The sequence below is a fragment of the Patiria miniata genome, unplaced genomic scaffold, assembly GCF_015706575.1.
Source record: "Patiria miniata isolate m_02_andy unplaced genomic scaffold, ASM1570657v1 HiC_scaffold_14, whole genome shotgun sequence".
In the NCBI taxonomy this organism is placed as follows: domain Eukaryota; kingdom Metazoa; phylum Echinodermata; class Asteroidea; order Valvatida; family Asterinidae; genus Patiria; species Patiria miniata.
In genome coordinates this window covers 2,512,931-2,536,936 of record NW_024037052.1, presented here as the reverse complement: position 1 = coordinate 2,536,936, position 24,006 = coordinate 2,512,931, and the positions used below count along the sequence as shown (strand labels likewise).

The 24,006-nt window shown below is 38.9% G+C and overlaps 1 protein-coding gene and 1 long non-coding RNA gene across 2 annotated transcripts; both read right to left on the bottom strand.

Moving 5' to 3' along the window:
• Positions 1-6,484: 6,484 nt before the first annotated feature.
• LOC119721755 lies at positions 6,485-9,409 on the bottom strand. Its single transcript, XR_005270298.1, has 3 exons — positions 9,285-9,409; positions 8,093-8,180; positions 6,485-6,577 (listed from the first exon to the last, which is right to left on the bottom strand). It is a non-coding gene; the product is annotated as an uncharacterized LOC119721755 (long non-coding RNA).
• A 2,343-nt stretch (positions 9,410-11,752) lies between these two features.
• LOC119722202 (ornithine decarboxylase 1-like) lies at positions 11,753-22,826 on the bottom strand. Its single transcript, XM_038192248.1, has 9 exons — positions 22,679-22,826; positions 20,219-20,315; positions 19,811-19,887; positions 18,894-19,066; positions 17,806-17,940; positions 14,483-14,648; positions 12,937-13,111; positions 12,358-12,467; positions 11,753-11,803 (listed from the first exon to the last, which is right to left on the bottom strand). The coding sequence occupies exons 1-9, from the start codon at positions 22,793-22,795 to the stop codon at positions 11,753-11,755; spliced, it is 1,101 nt and encodes a 366-aa protein (XP_038048176.1). The 5' UTR covers positions 22,796-22,826.
• Positions 22,827-24,006: the final 1,180 nt, after the last annotated feature.

Below are 24,006 nucleotides of genomic sequence, written 5' to 3'. Positions count from 1 at the left end.
ATGCTCATCTTAGAATCCATATTAGCGACTTACATGAGGCACTCTCTTGGTCATCATTACCATCTCGTTAGGGAAGGTTTATAAATGTCTCAATAACCTCAGTCCAGCGTATCTCAGTGCACGTTTTGAAATGCCATCTCATACTGCCAACACTCGTTCGAAGTCAAACGGCTCATTACATCTGCCCATTGTTCCCAAAACAAATGCCGCCAAGCACACATTTCAGTATTGTGGGACCCTGGGATGGAACAACCTTACCACAGCCCAGCGAAAGGCCAAGTCTTAAAATATTTTTAAAGGGAATATACATCATTTGCTTTTGCTGTAATTTTCAGAAATGGATGGAATTGGGGGGTTGGAAATATATAGCAAATATAGTTACACTGACTTTTTTTAGGTTTTGGGTTCGAAAATGCTATAAAAACCAAGAAAAACAATCATTTTCCTGTGGTCTGGTTCCCTGACTCCATATAAGAAGAAACAGAGCAGTTTACATACATTGGGGAATTGTAAGGTCAGGGAACCAGTCTAGCTGGCTTGTACCCGTTCATAGGTGTGTAATCGATTGCAAACAAGTGCGATGGTCAATTGGGGCCAGTATTTGAAAAAAAGCCAGTTTTGTCCAACACTGGTCGGCCGACCAGCGTTGGAAATTGATACAAAAATACCACTTTTCTTGAAAGTGACAGTATACCAGGTGCCATGATTTTACAGGATGCTTTACACTTTCATTCACTAACAGTCCAGCAAGGTATTTCAAAATGATTTGGTAGTTTTATTTTTTGATGTTTGCAAATGTTGTATTTTCCCTTTAAATCTCTTTTAAACTAATTTTGCATGGCTTTCTCATTTTACTTCATTACTTTAAAGTTTTCTATAGATTTTTATGGTTTTAATTTACGAGAATACCTATAGTTACTTTTAAAAAAAGCATTCCCCACGGTCTTTGTTTTTGTTTTTATTCATTTCTTGTTTATTTCATATAGTAATCTTCATATAGTAATATTTTTATTTTATTTGTTTTTTGTTTGCTTAGCTCAATTTTATTTCTGTGCTGTTGTTAGTCACTGTTTATTTCAGTATTTTAATATCAAAGTTTAATTGTTATTCCCATTCCTATCTTTTACGTATCTGTTTTGTTTTTTGTTTGTTTGTTTGTTTGCTCCAACACCTACAATCCTGGGACCACTGTTGGAAAACAAACCAATCAAGTCGGGACATTTTGAAAAGTCGGGACCGGACAAACAAATTTATGCATCCTACCCTCAATGTCGGGACCGAACAAACAAAAGTATACATCATACCCTCAATGTCAGGACCGGACAAACAAAAATATGCATCCAACCATCAATGTCGGGACCGGACAAACACAATATATGATAATTGACTGGATTGACTTTTGATTCAATTATTTTTGATGTTTTTTAAATAAATACGATTGCTGAAAATATTAGTCCCGGAAATGTGCATTGGTTGCCAACTGGTACCTATACTTGTGATATAGTTGGGACCCAATGACTGGTCCTGACATTGTGGGTATTGGGTAGTAGGGGTGTTGGGGTGTTTGTTCTTTTGCTTTTTGGAAATTTATTTGGCAAGTTTTTCCTTTTTTTTAGATTTTCAATTCGTAATATAAATTTAAAATTTATTTGTGTTTTTGTTATGTTAATTTAATTTCTGTGTTGTATTTCGTCAGTGTTTATATGTGTATCTTAGTGTTTAAATTTGTTCTAATTTTTGTATTCACACCCCTATATTTTACATATTTGCATTTTTGTTTCTTCATTCTAGGTTTTACTTTTACTTAATGTTCTTGGTGATTTTACATCATATATTTCTTTATTTCATTTTATTCTTATCATTTTATTTTTAACTGATGAGGCTACCCTGTCTAAATAAAACTATAAATAAATAAATAATACATATCAAGCCCTATTCAGTTTCACGGATACCGATATATTTCTGGTCGCGCGGTAATCTTCTGGGGCATTTCAATAGAAATACGTCCAATCATGCTCAGGATACAACGGGACTTATATACTGTTTAACGCCAACTCGTCAATTCAAGGTTTGAGATTTCACAGGTTACAAACATTTCCATTTATATAGCACTTTAACGTACCGTATGTTATTCATGGCGGCTAAAGCTTCATTTTGAATCAGTTTCTATTTATTGCATGATTTATTGGTTTATATTTTGCATTTCTTAACTCTTTAACTGTGGAATATCACGGTACTTTTCGCAATTACAAGATGTCATTGTTAACATCACGAGAAGTGATGTAATAATATAGGTTTTCCCGGCGAATTTCCGAATTTTTCCAATCAGTTTCATTATCAGCCATTCAATTTCCTGCGAGTTTTGCACATGTGGTCAAATTGGGGTTTCTTTTTCGTTTTGGGTTCGTTCAATTTCATTTTTAGGCAGCCAGAATTTTGCTCTGAATGTTCGTTTTCATTTTCGGGCATCCTATTTCGTTTTAGTGCATTCAAGACTTAACTTGTAGCAGTCTTAAATTAAGTCTTTGAAACCTTTTGACGGTTGACGCATTCAAATTAGCGAACATCTGTGCGCTTCTAAAGTATAACCATGCTTTTCGTTTCTTATTCGTTTATGGGCAATCGCTTTCATCGTTTTGTCATTTAAATTTGTAAAAAATTGTAATCGATACATTTCCTATTTTTCTCCGAGGTTCATTTCCTTCCAAAACTTGATAACTGTAAAACTTACAATGTTACAAATTAACTGATAGGCCCTATGAGGGAAACAAGATGTAATTACGAATTAAGATAAGTGACTAAGATAATTTGTTTTTCACTGTTTATCTTTACTACTTGTTTAAACGTTTGAGCAAGGGGCATCTTAACGTTGACGATTTCTTGACGTGCAAGACATCGGAACACCTATGTTTGGCAATGGATGTACCATCGGGAACATTTCTCTTGAGTTATTTCTTAAATGTTTTCTTGCGCATGTCTTACCGAACACTTACTGTATTCACAGGGCCCATGCAAAGTTAGTTTGCAATGCAAACCTTGAAAATACAACTTTGTGTCACATTTAACCTTATTTGCATTCCGGGCATGATTAATGTTACATGGCTATGTAAGCACGAAAATGTTGTTAGAATTTTTGATATTTTGCTGTCATAAATTTCTTTCATTTAGTGATTCTTTGATGTGTCAGTATGCATGGCAGTAAGCCAGTGAGCAACCCTTTCCCACAAATGTTTTCAATTAGCAAATTTAGGATAAATAATTTGAAAGAAAACCCCCAAAACTGAACAGTGTCTTCCTGAAATGACATGACAGTAACAGCGCGTTCATACGTAGTCCGGAAAGCACGGAAACTTTAAGTGTTTAACCTTAAAAGGGCCGGGTTATTTTGACCATTCCGCCTCGGTCCCTTAAGGGTTAAAGAAGTGCACTTTGGCGATAAGATTAACCCCAAAATGTTGTCAAATGTGTAGTTTTCTTACATTTCACAGTAGTAAAGAGTTCCACAAAAAGAATTCCTGAGAAAAACTCATAATTTACGCTAAGGAATACGGACACGTATGAAGTCTTAACAGATGTTTGACAAAATGTGAAATATGTTTGCCATTAATGAAAACGAATGCCCGATCAACCGTTTACTGCTGGTTTAGACGAAATTGAATGAACAACGCGATGCTTTTAATATGAATGCATCTTTGATAAGGACGAGTGAAGCTAAAAGGCGATAGTTTGCTCGGATAGTGAAATTGAATGATTCTTTTTGATTGTCGAATGCCGATCTGCGTGTTCTTTCAATTTCAATCTAAATCGAATGAGCCAGGCGTTAAATTGAATGAAAACTTGGTGAAATTGGCCGTGCCCCCACCCCCAAAAAACCACCAAATTTTGTTTTTAAGTGACGTCGCAATAAGGGCAGGCACAACGTACACCACCATCTTTTCCTCCAAAAAAATTGTTCAGGAATTGTGGTAGGAAATTGCCTCAGATCGCACCACAGAGCATCTAGAATCAAAACAAAGTTCGGGGCCCTTAAGAGGGCCCGCACCCCACGCCATAAGTTTTTGACCCACTTTTTGAGGGACGAAAATTACTACTGGCCCCCACCCAAATTTTGTTCTGGATACGCCCTTGATCACTTTATTCTCTTGAGAATGGTTGCTACAACCACAATTTTTCCGTGATGCTTGTGTATTCTGGAAACTGGGGGAACACGCCCAAAAGAAACTCTCTATCAGGATAACTAACCGAACTTTACTAATCTCTGATTTTTTTAAGGGAAGAGTCACAAGGAATTGAATGAATAGAGACATGAAAGTCATTCGTAGTTGCCAAACCAGAATCAAAAAGACTTTATCGACTGAAAAAACCTACAGCAAAACTGAAACAAGACTTAAACCGAAAAAAACTAAAACCAATAGCAAAAACAGTATGTTAAAAAATCACCAGAAAAGACCAAAAAGTAGTGTAAAATGATTTATCTTAAAGTACAATCTGGCTAAAAATCAATTACTTGATGGTGTTAGAACCCGAACAGGATCGACACACCACTCTAATTAATTAGCATGGCGTCTAGTGTATGGGGCACATGCACATTGTACTCTCATCTCTGCTGGTCTGGTTTAAGTTGACTGAGGTCAAGATTGGGCAACGCATATGGTTCCTTAACAACGCAGGGCACATGGGTGTCATTTCTAAGAGGTCTGACTATTGGAAACAGGGAGACACGCTACTAAAAACAAGTGAAGGGCATAGGCCTAACTAAACTTCCATGATAAATTCATCCCGTAGAACTTCTCCTTTACTTAACACAGAAAACAACGTGGTAAATACAATTAATATTTGGCCCCGCCATGTTGTCAAGAATGAAGTTGCAAGCAACACACCATCTAGGCCCTACTTGCCACACTCTTCACCAAAATTTTGCAAAGTGGAACTCCACCGATATCCCGCTCCTGCTGCCAAGTAAGTCTTCCACAGGGTGGTTAAAAAAAAGGACACCCACTTTTGACAGCAATTTTCACCAAATTAATGAAGTTATTTAAAAAAAAAAAAAATCACAACATTGTCAATTATAGGTCTTTAACCATGCATGGTGAAAAAAGCTTAGTAAAAGTCGCAAAAATAGAGATATTATGCTAATTTGAATACAAGTCACCAAAAATCAGTCCTGTCCACGGGTTATTCTTTGTAAATTGGACGTTTTCGTAGTTCATGAAAATTAAAAACTTCCCACCAAAATATATTTTGCCCTGGTTACTTTTATTGAAGCTGTCCAATTATTCATGTCACTATTAAGATCATCTACTCAATGAGCTGAGCGTTAAGTTCATTGTTGCATAACATAACATAACAATCAAATGTCATGCTCCTTTAAATAAAGCTCCGATAGCTGAGCTCAGTCAAGCGAAGGGAATGTATACCTCCGTGGACAAACAGGTTTCGCACATGAAATGTTCAAATTAGCATAGCTCAACGACACAATGTGCAAATGCAACGATTTTTTTCGTCACATTTGCTTAAAGGCCAGTACTTTAATAGCTACTAATCGACAGTTAAAATAATGTTTAAAAATAGGAGAAAATTGCTGTCTAATGTGGGTGTCCTTTTTTTTTAACCACCCTGTATACAAGAAAGGAGACCCATCGCTGCCGCCCAACTTTCGCATGATCGCTCTGAACAGTAGCATTGCCAAGGTCTACCAACAACTAACCAAACTTAACTTATCTCAGTTTCTTAAGGGAAGTAAAAGTCGCAAGGAATTGAATTAATACTACATGGGATTAATTCTAAGTTGCCGAAAAAAAATCAAAAAGAATTTATTGACTGAAAAAAAAAATTGTATACAACAAAACTCAGAACAAGAATTTAACCGAATAACTAGTAAAAACCAATAGCAAAAATTGTGCGTTGAAAAGAGCCTTAATAAGGCTTGCTGTTTCACCTTTGTGAACAATTTCGGTGTCACGAAATTTAATCCGAAATTTAAAAAAACCGGTGGTGTCCGGAAATTGGGCACAAAATCGTCTGAGTGTTCCCCAACGTGGCGCACTTGAATACATCTCGAATTTTTGAGATACATTAAGAATTTTTGTAAAGTTGATAAATTCTGATGACCATTTTTTATCTCTACTTACTTAGCCAACTAAATGTTTGTCAGAAAATTATTTTCTTATTTTTGGGGGGCATTTCAATGGGTTTACTGTTCACTTTGAAATAAATCGGAAAATCACGCCGAACTAAATTGTTCTTCTAACTTTGTAACAGGTAGATAAACTCGTGATTTATCAACGGGAGTGTTTAGAACTTGATGAAATTGCACTTTCTGTGAAATTTCAGTTAAACCTTTTACTCTAGCTAGGCGCTACAGGCAAAAAATCAAAGTGTGCCACGTTATAGGGGCCGTGCCACGTTAGGGTACATCAACAATATACTGCCCCGACCATGAACATCCATCATGACGAAAAGCTGGGTATTGGTTGCACACCCTATTGCAACGTCAGACTTTCACTCGGGAACTGACTTCTGGCTTAAGCCTAAACCAAAAGTATATTGTGCTGGAAAAGTCTTCTCCAGAACGAGTCTGCAAATAAGATATCGAGCAAATAATATTAATGCTAAAGTTGTTATTCCCTCATTCAAACGTTATTCACTTTTGATCGAAACATCAAAGGAAAATCCACCCATGTTTACACAAAGGTGTAATACAAATTTCAATTGCATTTTGCAAGTTGCGGACGATAGAAATCAAAACAGTTTTGTTTTTTTGTTTAAATGAAATAATTATACAAATTGATGTTATAATTTGTTGGCAAGCACAGACGGTAAAGCTTTGATTATGAATGATAAAAAGTTGAAAGGAGCAAATTTGTACATTCACTGGACAACTTTAAGAGCGCCGATTTTGATTGGCACTTCAGCGCCATTAAGTTATATGCTGAAGTGCGTTCTCTATCGCCCACACTAAACAGACTTTTCTTGCCAACCCGTGGAGGGCACTTTGTTGCCAACCACGACGTCAACATCGCAACATCAGAGTAGTTATACATGTTTCCAAACATATCAGTGGACCAATAAACGCTACCGAAGACTTAATAACAAGGCCTACTGTTACACAATGTACAAGCATTACATTCACTGTGTGGACTTCCGAACAAAAGATGTCCACATAAACCAGCAAGTAGCAGCACGAGAACAAAGAAATGTTGTGTGGACTTTCCCACATCCACACAATGTTTTCCCCTCTCTGGAAAACAGGTTTAGAGGCATTTTGGGGTTAGGTTTATCCGTGGCAAAATGAAGAGAAACACTAAAGGGAATCTTAGAAAAAAATTGGGGTTGAAAGAGTTTTCACAATGTAAGTAAAATGATTTTTTTCCCCAGGTTTTTCTTAACTACGCGAAATCACAAGAATGTCCACACCAGGCATGTATAACGTAAACATGGGTGAGTGTGTGTGAGTTTGTTTCTGCATTCAATAGGGGACGTTGAACAATAGAGGACAATAGGGTCCCCAATTCCCGAGAGGTCCCCAATTTGGATTCATGTACAAAACATATGGGAGGTCTTCCTAAAAAGTTGGTGAACAAACAAAAGAGGGACAATGGAAGATCCCCGATTACAGGCAAATACAGTATGTGTGTGTGTGGGAAGGGGCTGAATGTTACAGTGTGGGGGTGGGGGCGCCCAATTTCGGTTCAACCCGTTGGTGGTCAGTTATATAATACATTTCCAAGCGGCGACTGGGGGTGGGCGACGATTTTTTTTATGGGGACACGTCCCCCCCCCCCCCCCTTGGCTACGCCGCTGAGGGCATAGTGTCGTTCGCCGGGATTTGTTTGGTGAGAACAGAGCTTATGTGCGAGAAGTCATCACAGCGACATGTCGTGTTCCTGTTGTCAATGGAAAAGAACAAAATGTACCTTGCACAGGCGTAGTTCTAGAGCCTATATTTTAGGGGGGGGGGGCTCCTACCCTATTTTCATTGCAGAAATGCCGGGAATAGGACATGCAAAGGTTGTATGCAGCATCTCCGTAACAAATCAATTCTAGTCTAAAGTACTTTCCTTGAATGAAAAGATCGATTTGTATAGTTTACCGGATCTCTTTGGGTGCAATGTACCACGTTGGCGGCAGGCTGAAACCGTTAAAATCGCATGCACACGTAGCGGTATAGCCTCCCATATCTGATGACAGAAAAAAATAACACAAAATTGGACAAAATGTTTCGGATCAAAACTAGTAATCTAATCATCCAATATTATGTAGCTGCATTAGAAATAAATTCAAAACGGTACTAACCAGAATTTACTGTTTTGAATTTATGTATACTGGTAAGTTAGCTGTTTCTTATTTGGCCCCATCCTACAGGTGTAGTCGATTGATAACTTACGTTAATAGGCGTTCCTTAGGTTATCATAGTTACTACTGTTTGTGTAAAACATTCTTGGGTTGACAATTTACTCGTAAAGAATGCCTTGAGTTCAAGGGCGCAGTGAGGGGGCGGGGCTGGAAAAGCCAAAAGGACAAAAAGAGAAAAGGGAGAGGAAAGGAGAAAGAGGGGAAAAAAGAAAACGAGGGGCGAAGCATATTATTATTAATTTAATGTATATTTTACAACATGGACGTTTTTCTTACAAAGCGTCGAAGAGAAATATCTGCACACTCTGATTTTTCCACGGCCGGTCACTTCGCTCTGGTGAGTGTTGGCCCCCCTTAAGAAAAAAAACCTGGCGACGCCCATTCTCGAGTTTCATAATCACATGGTTTGGCGTATTGAAAGTAACTTCGAGCGTTTAGTAAGCCCCTGTACGGTGTGCCCCATTGGTAAAAGATTTATATGCAGTTGTGGGTGAACCGGCCGCGATCGGAACAGGCGAATATTTTTTCGCGTGATTCCAAAATTAACATAAATGAGCTGATACGTCACTATAGATATGAATATTCGCTGAAAACTTTCTGAACTGGGGCGCGCCATTTAAAACTGACGCAAACAAGCACATTAATGTGTTATAGGTTTTAGAATATTTAAAAAAATCTCGTATATATTTACACACCAGTTTTAAGGTGTCGCAAGCATTGTATACGCCAATGCGGATCACTAATTTTGTCATAAAAAATTTACGTCAATGGCAGAGATTAAGTGCGTACGTCTCATAATGCATGCAGGATACATCCAATGAGTGATCAGAATAATTGGCCATCTTTGGCGATAGGCCTAACGTAAACATTATACACTTTATAGAACATAATTATTCCCATTTTTTTTTTAAAGAAAGACGTATACTCACCATGGAACAAGACAAACTCTCCAGTGTCCAACTCAGGCAACATACAGTTAGCCATGATGACGTCATTAGAATCACAAGTTGGCCCGAAAATTGTAGATGGCTTCAAATCGCGGTTTCTAAGTGGTTCCTGTGTTTTGATTACGTAACAATGAAGAAAAAGTCATATATGAAATCTGAGAGGTCGAAACAACTTCGGCGAGACCAATACTCGTTGCACCAACTTGTGGTTATATTGCTGTTGACTTTTGCCTCTTCCCCCCATTTCTCAACCACGGGCTTCGTTCCGGCAACGAGCTTTAACGTCATTGGGTCCCTTGCCTTGAGAGAATATTGATCACTTTGTCGGTCCATTTTCTGCTGCGAAATCCTCTGAATACGAAACAACATTTTGGAGTCTTTTTGTTTGATAGAACATGAAAGGATTAGAAACGGTCGCAGCAGCGACTTAGACGAATTCGGAACGAAGCCGGGACTTATGCAAGTAGGCCCTACGAACATTAATAATAGTTGTGGTCTTCCCATTATAGGCTATTTATAAAGATATTTTACCCATTCCTATTGGTCGAAAGCCCGTCAGGTGGCGGGTCTTAAACGGTTGATAAAACACTGGCTAGGCTGGAAGTGTTGAAGACCAGCCAGAAATAAAGGTGGCCCCTTAATTATCATGGCAACAAATGCATTTCTGGTTTCGAAAATGTGTTTTTCAGAATTTGTAGGTTTTGAAGTTTCTAAATTTTGATAAAGCAGATATTTTACATCATTTTCAACCTTAAATATTTTTCTCCTTTAATTAAGGCTAGTTTTCATTGCTTTTGGAGCCTGTTTTGGTGGCATTGGCCCAGTTTCGTCGTGCAAATGAAAATAATGCGGGCCGATATTACTTATAATTATGATGTGAATAAATAAAGGCCAACGCCTTGGCTCATCTAACCCCACGCCGTTTAGGCTTCGACCTCGAAGTACTTATCATCAGGATACACGTTTGTACCCCCCTCCCGCCCCCTCCCCCACTTTTGAGAATCGATTGACGCCCTTGGTGATGCCAACAGGCTTTTACAGCTAGGACATATACCAGTTTGTACAGTGCTTTGTACGCTGAATTTGGTGCCGTTGACTAGGGCAGAGAAGGGCCTACGGAACACTGGTGCCTAGCAGTCATGTGGTTGCTAAGGCAAAGCGGCTGCCGTTGTTAAGCAAAGCTAATCCGATTACGTACTTAGACGCCATAGCAGAGCAGTGAAATTCATACACCACAAAAAAACATGGCCTTTTGAACGTTGTGTATCTCAGAAAATATGCACAGTATGATTGAAATGTTAAATTATAACGGAAGAAGAAATTCTAAACTTCATGTCAAAAAATCGCCGTGATCGATGACGAAACGTCAGTACTAGTTACTGGTATAGCTGACCTTCAAGTCTGGAAGAAATCGTTGGGAAACTTCCCCAAATCTCTCTATTTATATCAATTTCTAGAAATTTCTCAAAATTATTATTTCACGAGTAGTTGAACACTTATATTAACTAAGTATATATACCGAATTTCAGCTAAATATGTTGTTGCAAACGCTAGTGTTACACTTTGAACCATCTCCATGGCAAATTTCGACGATGATTTCTGCCGTCCCAACCCACATGCATTATTCAGTAAAGCGCCTTAGGCGCTACGGTTGACCGATTCCGGCCAAGCCACACAATGACGTATTGTAGATTAGCAAATTCATTAGTTCGCTCAACAGGACGCTGGGATACTCTGATGAATTCACACTCTGATTAGTTGGAATTTGCGTGACCTGTAACCTGCGCACCATCACGGTCATGATTCTGCAAGGTTTGAAACGGACGGCCGTTAAGACGAACTTTCATTACTCTTTTATTCCAGTTAAGAGATTTTTTATTTTTTTTGAAAAGCGTAATAATGTAGGAAATTCTGTAAAGTTTATATTTGATGTAAATTTACAATTCCCGTCACAGTTGCTCAGGCTCCGTTTCGAATCACGAACGGTCGGATTGCATTATGCGACGCTCAAACTTTTGTCCACATGGCCCGCAATGAAACAGAAATCACATCCGGTATGAAACGTGTGCATTTCTATGGGAAGTTTTCGGATAGCATTTGCTCACATTGTCTAACTGCGGTCTTGAACATCTGCAGCCAGATGCTTTATACAAAGGTCATAGGCCACTTTCTTCACAAGATTCTGTGAAGCTCATCAGCGTACCCCCAGCGTCCTGTTTGCAGGGCGGGGGGTACGAGCGAAATTCATTAGCGTCACTCAGCCTGTTTTGCTGTGGGTCTCGATATCGACCAATGAAAGCCGGCACAAAGGGTGATATTTATCAATTAATAACTCGTGAAGGAGGCTTTTCTCAATTTTTTTTTACTGCACACCATAATGGATAGGACCCTTATTAAAAACCTTACTCGGAGTCAGTGTGAATAAAATCGCTTCCACATTTCTTTGTTTTTTATTGTCCCAGCCACGTGGTAGCCATGCCCAGGTCATCTATCACCAGATCCTAGTATGGACCATGGTACATCCACCAGAGGGGGTGTCAGTCTTGTGATCCTACTGGAGGGGTTGGAAATTGGCGGGAAAACCTAGTGTGCTTGTGCGCATTTACATAGGCTTGTGTACAAATGCATTGTTCACATAGGGATAATTACCTCGATCACCCTTGTGACCAAAATGGAACTGTCAATTGGCATTGGGGAGGTTAGTGTCTGGTTTTATTGACTGTTTAGGGCCTGAGGGATACCAGGGGTTAATCTGGGTGAATGGTGGACTTTGAGGGCCGGGTAACTCAAATTACATGTCATGGATTGATTCCCTGCAGGCGTCTGATATTATACTGCCCAAAATTAGCCCGCCTAGTATTCGTGAGGCTTGAACAGATTGACAGATATTGCAAATGTCAGTTTTACATCTTTTAAAAATGCACGTAGCCATAGTGAATTTGGAAGGGGACGTGAACTTGGGGCATGCGCCTAAAGTGTTTTTGAACAACTATTGCTGAAATTCACATGCATAAATCACATCAAACCCGTTTCTAATGTTATGATTATACATTACGTGTAAGGGTTCTGGAAGGTCGAAAAATTCGGGGTCGAACACTTTGCAACTCAATCCATTGAAAATACCAACATTCAAGTAGTATATCCAAATGAACGGTTCATCGCCATCTGAAATAAAGACAAAACAAATATTTAGGAATCTTCTGAATCTTCTTGTCTTTCCAGAACTGCCAGCTTTCCAAAACCGTAGATGAATGATGAATATGAAATGATAGTTTGTTGGCAGATGTAATATGGTGATAGGTAAATTAAAAAAATATATATATAGCAGCTCCGAAGAATGCCAAGTGTTTCTTGTCCAAGCGTTCACAAGCATTAATTGTTGTTATATAAGGGAGTTTTTAGCTGTTTCAGGTATCCTTACCGTTTTCACGTCTGAGTAACGTCATCACTATGTGCTTTCTTTCTACGCGATACAGCAAAAGTGGTGCACGGACAGTAACGTTTGGGGGTATGGAGGACTAGAATAACAGAAGTTACCACGGAAACAACTTACAGAATGATAGACAAGACGACAGCTAAACGATAGCTCTCAAAAATAGTACAATGTGTACCAATGGACTCGAGGCCAGCTTACCTGATACTCTTTCACGCCGTTCATTGATGTCAACTTTGTTCACACGTTTGGCAATGACATTCGCCACTAGGTATCCTGCTGAACGAGTGTGAAATGTTCCCGGTTCGGCAATAATTCGCACGCCACTGCTGGCGGGGAAATGTTCGTCTAGTGCCCGGGTGATGACGTCTGCAAACTGGCAACACAACAACGAAATCAAGTAATTACTTAATACTCACAAAAATGACGGGGTTTTATATATAACGCTTTTAACTATGATTAGAGCGCTCTATATTATTATTACCCCTGATCATTGGGCCAATTAAACATTCCAAATACCATCCCAGCTCCCTGGGGAGTATACAGCTGGATGCTGCCTGAGTAGGCGCAAGGAAGCTAGAATCGATCACAATTACCATCTCTGCCCTCACAGTCATGTTCCCATTTACTCCTGGGTAGAGAGAAGCAATGGGTGACAAAGTGCCTTGCCCAAGGACACACGCACCATGACCCCAGGCTGAACTCGAACCCACAACCTGCAGAATTGCCCGCAGACCACGAATGCAATGCTCCAGACCACGAGGTCACGGTACTTCAATACTACATGATATATTCCAACCTTAAAAGCTACGGGTGAAATTTTCCTACAAAGGGGGACTTACACACACAGAAAAAAATTCCCTTGAAAGGAAAAGTGCGCATGCATGAATGAATCTTTTATACCAATACTAATAAAAACCAGTATCAAACAATGACTAGTTTCTCAAATCTGTACTGAAAACATATGGTGAACGTTCTAGGGTCCGTCTCACTCCAATCATCTCAAATTTCCCGATAATTTCCCGGCTTTGGTTTGTTTGCAGTAGTCATCTGTGTTGATGGGTTGTCTCACTTCCTCTACGGAGGACCATCTGAGTTGGTTATCATGCATGCGACACTTTCCTTTTTCCTGTAGTTTCCTGTGATGAACCTCGCTGCCCGTCTCTTGACTTTTTTGAGTGTTTTTTTTAAATATTTAAAAAAAAACCTTTTTACCAATGAACCGGGGTGCCATGTATTCTGAGTATCACCCGTTATCCACGGAGCCAAGTCTCCTGTATAACGTCTGATATGTCAAAGCATGCAGATTTAAGCGATCTCGTGCCTCAGCCAAGCGGAGTCGACTTTACTAAATCGTGCCGTCATTTCATTCCCAAATCAGGACTAAACGTGTGATTGGTCAATTCGAATGCAGTGATTTGTAATATAACAGCAGCCCAATAGACCAATTCTAGCGGTCAAGATGCGGTTGCCTCTGCGGTTGCTATAGCCATGGCCTATTACATAGACTAGGTGCCATGCTGAAGAAGTTAATGTTTTAATAGTGAAGTTGGTCTACGAGTATTCTACAATGGAACCGTATCGTGAAACTTGTATAACTGTGTATCTAAGGGGACAACTTCATCGAAACGTTCGCAACTCATTTGCCCAAAGGAAACCTTTTTGTGTAGGAAACTTTGAGTAAGAAAAACGAGCCTCTCTTTTGCAGGAAAACTTGATAATTCGAATGTCACATTTCATCCCTTACCTTATCGAAGGTTGCCTTTGGGTACAATCTTCCGGGAAACCCACCACCCAGGTCTAGCAGCTTCATGTTAAATCCGAGAGATGTGCCAATATCAAACAACGGCCGAGTGAAACGAATTGCATCGCTGAAAATCTGAGGGTTGGAAGACTCACTGCCTATATGGAAACTGTAGCAGGAAAAAACATAAATATTGATAAGAAAAAAAGTGGTGAGAAAACAATTGAAAAACCCTTCTTCTGTGAAGGTAGACCTGACTAAATAAAAAAAAAAATCATTGGGCCTATAGACATGTTTATAGGCCTACATATTGCTTTTAATACTGATAATGTGCACCGAATACATGTGTAAGTGTCTTATAACCATTTTAATTGATGCGTTTGAGAGCAGTGAAATTCGTGAACCCCCCAAAACATGGTCTTTTGAACGTTGTGTTTCTCAGAAAATATGCTCAGTATGATTGAAATGTTACATTATAACGGAAGAAGAAATTCTAAACTTCATGTCAGTAACAAAAAAAATCGTCGTCATCGATGCCAAAACCTCAATACTGGTTACTGTAAAAGCAGACCTTCAAGAAATCGTTCGAAAACGTCCCCAAAACTATATATTTATATCAATTTCAATGAATTTACGAAAGTTGTTATTTCACGAGTAATTGAACACTTATATCATCTAAGTATATTACGAATTTCAGCTTAATCTGTTGTTGCCAACGCTTGTGTTACAGCTCGAACTAGCTCTAAGGAAAATCTCGACGAAAATCTTTTCCAACCCAACCCACTTGCATGGTTTTCATAGCGCCGTAGGCGCTACAGTTGACCGATTTCGGCCTGGCACAGCACAATAACGCCGGGTAGCCTATATCAGCATATTCATTAGCGTCACCTGGCTGACTTGGCCTGGGTCTCGGTATCGACCAATGGAAGCCGGCTAAAAGGGTGATATTTATCAAATAATAACTCGTGGAAGGAGGCTTTTATTCAAAATGTTAATGCACACCATAATGAATAGGAACCGTATAAATATTTATGAGGCTTGAAAAGATTGACAGACATTGCTTACGCCAGTGTTACAGCTTTCAAATATGCACGTAGCCAGGCCTATTTTTCCAATTTCAACGAAAAGTAAAGAACATAATTACAACGATTTTTAGCACATACTTGGAGCATTATAAGGAAAATAAACCCTGAAAGTTGCATGAAGATACGGTCTTCCAGACGGAAGAAATTAATTTTTAAAGATTTGCCCGCCAACGTGAACGTGTGTGTACACGCCAGTTTCATTCAAAATAAAGTGTTACGTAACCTTTAGAAATCGCCCTTCGCAGCCACATGGCTGTAAAGGAAGACTCTTCTTAGACTGCACAAGCAGGCAGCCAGGATTGTCGCCAATAACTTTGATTATGTTAACTCTCATGGTGAGGAAATTATTAGAGCGTTTTTCTGGCAAACCTTTGATCAAAGAAGGGATTTGTAGTTAGCTTGTAATATGTATAAATGTGTTCATGGTTTAGCCCCAGACATACTTTGTAATAATATTGAGATGTATTTTGATAGGCATGGATTTAATACAAGGAACGCCGATTCTCTTAATGTTGTTCCCCTTAAACCTATCATTGAATGTTTTAAGCAATCTTTTAGTTATTCTGGTGCGGTTATATGGAACAGCTTACCTGCTAAGGTCCAAAATGCATCTTCTATTGATGGTTTTAAATACATGTATAGGAAACCTTATTTTTAACATATTTTTTTTACGCTCATAATTGCTTATTTTACCATTTTACCAGTGCTATTCTACAGAACAACTTGACAGCTGCAGATGTTGACCTGCTTAGGTCAACAATGAATCAATAACGGTTTTATAAACCTAAAGGGTGGGAAAATGGGGTTAAAGAAACTATTTTTTTAATGTACATCTTTTCCATCTTAATAGATAATCATTTTTATTGTTAGTATCTTAATTGTTCATTTTGCTATTTTATCATTTTAATTGCTGTTTTTTCTCTCACTATTTTTAGTATTTTTATTTCTTATCACAGGACCATAATGTAAAGCAGCCTTTGAGCTGATATTTTTGTATTCTGTATAAAGATTTTGAAATAAATAAATAAATAAATAGATAAACAAAAGATGATAGACTTTTACAAGTGGTAGCTTCACTATGAAAAATCAAGCATTTTTCAAGATGATCATGGACAATTTCGGACAAAAGGAAGCACTATTCGTTGCGGCACATTTGCGGAAAGGACACGTGGTGGTTTTGCCAACAAAAAACGACGAAGGGATGGGGGAGGGTGTGACACCTCCAGACCCTCCTTTAGCGGCGCCCGTGAAAAAAACTTGTTCTATGTGCTTTTTTCATTTGGTGTTTCATTTGAGAGCAATTATTTCTATCATTACTAAATTATTATTAAATCGTAAATTATTTCTTGTTATATACCAAATTGCATATAGCTTGGCCAGGCTATGGCATGCCTAAATCATGCCCTGTTGAAAAAGAAGTGCGATAGGTTTAACTCGGAATAACTTCAACAATTTATACCGGTACATGTACCTGAAAAACATTGCTTCGTGTCCAAATCAATTCCTAATCGGAACTTGTTCTTTAATGTGGCCCGCTTAAGCCGACTGATGTTTGGGAAAATACTGGGATAGCATGTAACTGCTTTTAATAAGTAAACAGGATGGTGTATAAATTCATCGAGAATTGGCGATTTTCGGAACCGGCAATTAACCCACGGACCAAGTTGTACTCTGGTTGTATTTGGATTGTTTTTGCTCTCTTTTACTTTCTCAGTGTAAACTTAAACGTGAAATATCTTTGGTTAACTGGTTAGTGTTTTCTTTATGGAAACTGTATACAGCTTATGGTGGCAGAGTGATTTTTTTTCACCGAGTTAAATGGTCCCAAGATCACCAGATCTCACCCCTTGTGCCTTTTTTAGGAGTTAAGTACCGGGATAGTGGGTAAGGTGAATCAGCATCAAGACCAAGGATTGGTAAGGTGGGCGGTCAGAGGCGACGATGTGAGCTGTGTATTACCAGTGATTACGTGCATTATTAGTGATCAGAAAGATTGTCTCATTTCATTCCTACAATGAAGTACCTAATCATTGTCCCTATATCATCACTTTTCCAATGTGCACTAACTTGTCACAATGCTGATTTTGACCGCTTTCATAGTTTTCTCATCCATCCATGACAATAACGTATTGAAATTAATATCATTGGATAGAGGACATCCTGGCCTTTTTTTCTTTCTTGTTGCCTCTTTCTGAAATATTCAGCAAATTTCTGATAATGTACATGTAAAAATTGTTTCACCTGATACCAACGACATCTAGTCCTAGTTTCTTGGCAATCTCCAGGAGGGGGCGTACTTCTTCCCCGCGACAACCAAATTTTGCTCCATACTTAATTGTAGCCGTGTTGTCGTCATAACGTATACGAAGTACGAGCCTATGAACAAAGAGAAAAAAAAAGTATCGGGAAAAGGCATCCAAAAAAACATCAGAATAACCAGGGTTTTGTTTTTACCTCAAAGCCGACCCTTGAAAGGGCTTTGGTGCATTCGTCTGAGTCAACTTTTATTCGCTTCCGCGTAAATAAATGAACACAATAATTATAATACAGGGTGAGTCAAAAAAAAGCGGAACCCAAACCCCCAAAATTATATTTCATATTTTCCCAAAAATAATAACGACTGGAAAGCCAATTTCATACGCTACTTTTAGATGAAAAAAATACTGAAATTGCTCAATCCGTTCAAAGAATATCAAGAAGTAAACGCAATGACCCTAAAACCTCTTTCGTCCAGCAAAAAAAGAAGAAGAATAAAGCAATTTATTGTGCATTCTTACTGTTTGGAACAACAACAAAAATGACACAGAATACTTGTTTCAACAACTGTCAATAACTGTAGTACACAAAATCTTGATTAACAACCCTGCTTAGGCAAACAATGTGATTTATAAAATCCACTTGTTTTTTAAAAGATGGGCATTCAAAAGGGCCTTGCTGAATATTTCTAAATTTTAAAAGAAGGTTTTATCGCTGGTGATGTTTGAAGACACTGTGACGACGATTCTTGACATCGCATTTATGGACGAAAGAGATTTTAGAGTCATTGCGTTTAAATGGTGATATTCTTTGAACGGATTGAACAATTTCAGTAATTTTGTTATTTTAAAGTAGCTTATGAAATTGGCTTTCCTGTCACTATTTTGTTTTGGTGCTACATATTTTTTAAATATGAACTATAATTTTTGGGCTTTTTTTATGACTCACTCTGTACGTTGGTAGGCCTATGTAAAACGTAGTTAATTCTATTCCATACGATGTTTTGTGAATACTTTGCAATTATGATGAATCCAAATGTCATTTATGGGTTACAATCCTTAATCAATACTTACTGCGCTTTAGGGTGAACCCGTTTGACTTTCTGCAGTTCTTCCGCCGTGTCAAATGTCATGAGTCGTACTCCTTTCTCTTTCGCAAAACGAAGATGCGATTCTTGTTTGTAGGGATGAGCGAAGATAATGCGATCAGCGCTTGCTCCTAGATCTAGAACCATTTTGATCTCTTTCTTCAAGGAACGGTTAAAACAAAATACATTACTGGATAGTATAGGCCCAACCGGTTAACCTATAGTAATGAGATTAGTAAACTTTACAACAAATAGACATTATACATAGCAGCCATCTTAGAGGGCAATGCCTTTGTCTTGCTGGGATATGCATGAGAGAACTGTTTGTGCATTCAAAGTTACTGAATGAAAATAACTAACAACAGATGCCCTGTAAGATGGCCGTTACGCATAATGACTAATACCACTTGCAAACTCAAACGCAAGGCGATAAATCCTCTCGGCTTGAAAACCTCTATAAGTATACCCATCGTTAAAAGCGAGTAAATCCCGATAAACTGATGTTGTTACTTGGGCAGATGAACTTGAATTCGAAGCTCAATCATATTCTTGGGCAACATTGTATTCTGCAGATTCGAATTAAGCAGTTTTCACCGTTTGGTCTTTGACGATTGTAAGTTTTACATATTAGATGTGGTGAAGAGATGATCAGTGATTTTGAGTGCCCGTTTGATGAAATTAGATCTTTTGGAACATTTCTACTTATCATTCTTGAACATTTCGAATATCATGGCCAACCATTAAAATAAATCTGATGGAAATCACGAACTTTCTAAGTACATGTGTGTAACTTTATACTATCAGGGTTGTTGTCAACACGTTATTTTCACCCCCTGATATATATCTGTACGCTCGAAGTTAAGATAATTACTTTTGACCCCCCAAAAAATCAAAGATACGTACCTTGCTAGCACAATCAAACGATTTACCAAGTCCAATCAAGAGACGAATGATCACTGGATCCGGGTTGCTTTTCACGGCTGGAAAAAATGCATACAACAGCAATTAAAGGAACCAAAAAACCAGGACTGGAATTAAAGGCACGTAGGAACTTTGGTAATTATCCTCCAAATGTATACTTACTAATTGAATGAGAAAGCCTTGCTCACAGTGAAAACATGACAAGGAAATAAAGTAACGGAACGCAGTTACGAGATGTCTAGTACAGCTAATCTAAAACATCAACAAATTAGTTTCATACACCCTTGTAAATATTTCGAGCAATTTTGTAAATATTTCGAGCAACAAACGAGGGAGGGAGAAGAGCGGACGTGTAGCATATGAAGCACATGGGTGCGTAAGTCTACTTACCAAAGAATACTTCGACATTTGGCAATAACTTCGCCCACAACTTGTCTTTGGTCACTACATCGCCGAGGTCGTAGAGGTAGAATGGATCATCTACATCCTTAAAAAAAAACCAAGACGTTTCAAATAGAATGTCTTATACTGTAGTAAAATCGGTGCCAACTACCGATAACAAAATCTTGATCTAAATAGGCCTAGAAAAGGTTTCTGCATCTGTCGCTAAACAAACTCTAGTCTTTTCGTGGCTTATAGTGGACCAGCCAAAGTGGAATATGACACTTTGGACGGCATTTTGTGGTAATAGCAAGCAACCATGTCAGATCAATCAGTCAAAGGGTGGAGAAGACAATGTAGGTGGATGCCACCCTTAATTTTGACCCTAAATATACCTAATCTGCTTAAATTGTTAATCCCTGCAGTGTAATAGGCCTATATTAATTCCCATATTAGGGTATATTCTTTATTTTTTATTTTTTGAAAAGCCTTATTTTGGTAATTCTAATTAAAAACCTTACTTAAATAACATTTTCTTAAACATATATTTGACTTAATAATCATGAGGACATAGTAACCATCCAAAATGGCTACTATTAGACCCGAAAATTGTGCGCATTTACGTTGTCTCCAGATATCATCAAGTAGTCTTCCCAAACCTTAGTATTGATGAGCTTCAAATTCACCAAGTTGCTAACTGGCCCAGTTTCCCTATTCAAACCAGATGGAAAATCTGTGAACAATGATAACATTGTGATATTTAGAACTGTCCATTTTTGGTGGGTACTACATTGGCATAGTTGCGTTCGGGAACGTTCAATCTGCTCAGTTTCTGAAGCAGAAAAGCAGATGGCCACTAAATTGAACCACCTTGACAAAACGTTCAATCTGGTAGCAGAAAAGCAGACGTCCCATTTTGAAACGCCAGGGAAGGGCTAAAAGCTAAACATGCTTTTCTTGTAGCAGAAAAGCAGACGAGTAGAAATATGCATTTTAGCAAAATGTTCAATCTGCTTTTCTGGTAGCCAAAAAACCCAGAAAAAGTAGAAAAGTGCACTTCAACAAAACGTTCAATCTGCTTTTCTGATTTCTGCGACCAATCGGAGTCGATTTTATTAAATCGTTACCGGTACGTCATTTTATTTTAAATAAAAAGAACAGTAAATAAACAGACCAGTAAATAAACTTCTATAGACCTCAATGATAGTTATGCGCACTTAGGAATACTTACAACTCTCCAAGGTGTTTGAAATATACATCAAATTTAAGCTTATTTCATCATCTTTCATTTTCTGTTCGTTTTTTAGGGTTGAACAAATATTACCTTTGGGAGACAACTCCATCCAAAGATGATCAACCCTAAAATGACGCCTACGCTCGAACCATTTTTGCAAAATAGACAAATTTTAGAGGCTAATTTCCTCCGAATTTAACAGAAATACAAGCTCGCAGTCCTCTGGCTTCCACCCTTCTGTTGTACAAACCCTCAAGTTCATGGCCTTCAAAATACTCTAATAATAACGGAGAATTGGAGGGCATGCAAATCGTGATTTGTCCGGCGTAGGCACTTTTGGGCCTATTTATTTTATTGGCCTGAACTCAGAATTATGGTGTTCTACAACGGACGGGCAAATGTCGTGTGCGTGAGTTTGAAACGTCGTGTGCGTGAGCTTAAATGGGTGTGTTTAGTGTGTGTGAGTTTCAAACGTCGTGATCTGTTACACGGTACCCTCTGGAGCCATTTGCACAATAGGGAACAAAAGATTGTATAAGTCTGCACAGAGCAATTTCTATAGGTGAATACAAGGTTATCACGAAATAGAAATATGGATTTTACTTTAAAAAAAAAAGTAGTAATTTCCAAGGTGTGTTGATGTGTCGCAAATTGAAGTATTTTATGTAAGGGATATTAAGTCCAAATATCAGCCCAAGAAAGTAATTCCGGTTAAAAATTCATTTTTGATTGGCCTGAACTCAGAATTATTGGAATTATTAAAAGGGACAGGCAAACGTCGTGAGTATGAAACATCGTGTGCGTGAGCTTAAACGTCGTGTGAGTGAGCTTCCGCCGTGTGTGCGTGAGTTTCAAACTGTGTGGACGTGAGCTCGAAACGTCGCTGCAGAATACCCGCAACTCGTGTAACCACCGGGTAGCTGGTTGCAAAGCTGTGGTCACGTTCAACTGCTCGCAATCAACCTTCTACCACTCAAATAAAGTCTAAAAACCAATCCCTGACCCTCTATACTGGCTAGCTGCCTAGCTGCCGGCGTATAGTCGTCGCTCTAAAGTAGTAGAATTTGGACTTTTAACTCTTTTGTTTTCAACACATCCCAGTCACTGCTCGCTTTGGAGTTGGAGTGTGTTATTATGTTTGTAGAATAAAAATGTGTCTACATTTCAGCACGGAGGTGCAAGTGCCCTTTCCAACTGACCTTGCTACGCCACTGTATTCTGCTCTCATTTCTTACCTCTCTTTTTGGTTCATCTTGGTCTTCGTCTTTAACCTTCTCGTTAGCAATGTCTCGAATCGAGGTTCCATTTTCATAAAGAGTTACTCGTAGATCAGGCGTTTCGTAACGTTCCATGACTCACAGGCTAATACCTCACGGTGGGAGTTTCGAGAGGAGAATAAAAAAAAAATAGGCAAACTAAAAGATAAAAGTCGGGCAGGTGGTAACATTCACTCGCTTACTGGAACTCCGGTTACCGGCCAAGGTTCAACTCATTACCCACCCGTTACAAAGTGTGGATCAGTATCCCAGTTCTATTGCTGCTTACGTGGGTTACCCTCCTCAAAAAAAGACTGAACAAATCCACAAGGTCATCAGATGAGATGTTATCTTGTTTGACCTGCCTAAGTGAGACCGAAGTCTGCTCAGTTTCGGTCATGTTCTCTGTATCCAATAACAGTACTGAATGATACGGGGTTTGTTTGTGCAAAAGGCTCTTAATGATTCCTTCCAGCCTCGCTTTGGTTACGTTGATTTGAATGGGCAAAAAAAAAGATGGTCGCAACATGATTATTGGTCTATAGTAGACTTGAACTTCAGTAATTAGACGGCTTAAGCCCACCTGCGCCGCCGCGTACCACCGGCGTTCGCTCGTATAGGCCCCCCCCCCCCCCCCCCCCCCCCCGCCCTTCAAACAGGACGCTGGGAAGGGCTGATGAATTTACGCTCTGATTTGATAGATTTTGCCTTAATTACCTGTGACATGCAAGTCTTCACGGCCACGACCCTGCAAGGTTTTAAACGGCCGTTAAGACTGGGTCATCACATTCTTTTTGGGTTGAAAAGCGTAATAATGTATAGAAAGATCTTCAAATGTAATGTAAATTTTCAATTCCCGTCACTCGCGCGGCTCCGTTTTGAATTCACGAAGGGTCAACTTGCATATCATGCGACTGCTTAGCCTTGGTCAATGCTCTCGTCGTTATATCCTCACGTGTATATCCTCACGCGCTATGCACATGCATGTAAAAATACAGCGCGAACAGCGACCTCACGCGGCCACTATTTTTATATGCAAATCAGTTGGGGAAGATCGAGAGCCTTGGTTCAATCGTCCATGTGAGGTTTTGGGGGTGATGCTCATTATGTTAATAGCCTTAGCTGACCTTAAATGTCGTTTTCTTATTGGTCGATCGTTGCGTGGAAACTTGCATAGTGAAACGTGGCACCGTACATAATCCATACACGTACACGTTGTGTGTCTCTGCACACGGCACCAATGCACAAAAACTGTGGTTCCTGTCACGTCCGCAAAAGGCGAATAGCTGCAAATAATTTGATGACGT

Bases quoted from the DNA above. Each gene is read 5' to 3' on its own strand.
- LOC119722202 (XM_038192248.1), bottom strand. From the start codon at position 22,795: ATGGAACGTTACGAAACGCCTGATCTACGAGTAACTCTTTATGAAAAT. The intron at 13,112-14,482 runs GTAAGGGATGAA...TTGTGTTGCCAG, and splicing joins CAAAGGCAACCTTCGATAAG to TTTGCAGACGTCATCACCCG. The intron at 12,468-12,936 runs GTAAGCTGGCCT...TCTTTATTTCAG, and splicing joins ACGGCGTGAAAGAGTATCAG to ATGGCGATGAACCGTTCATT.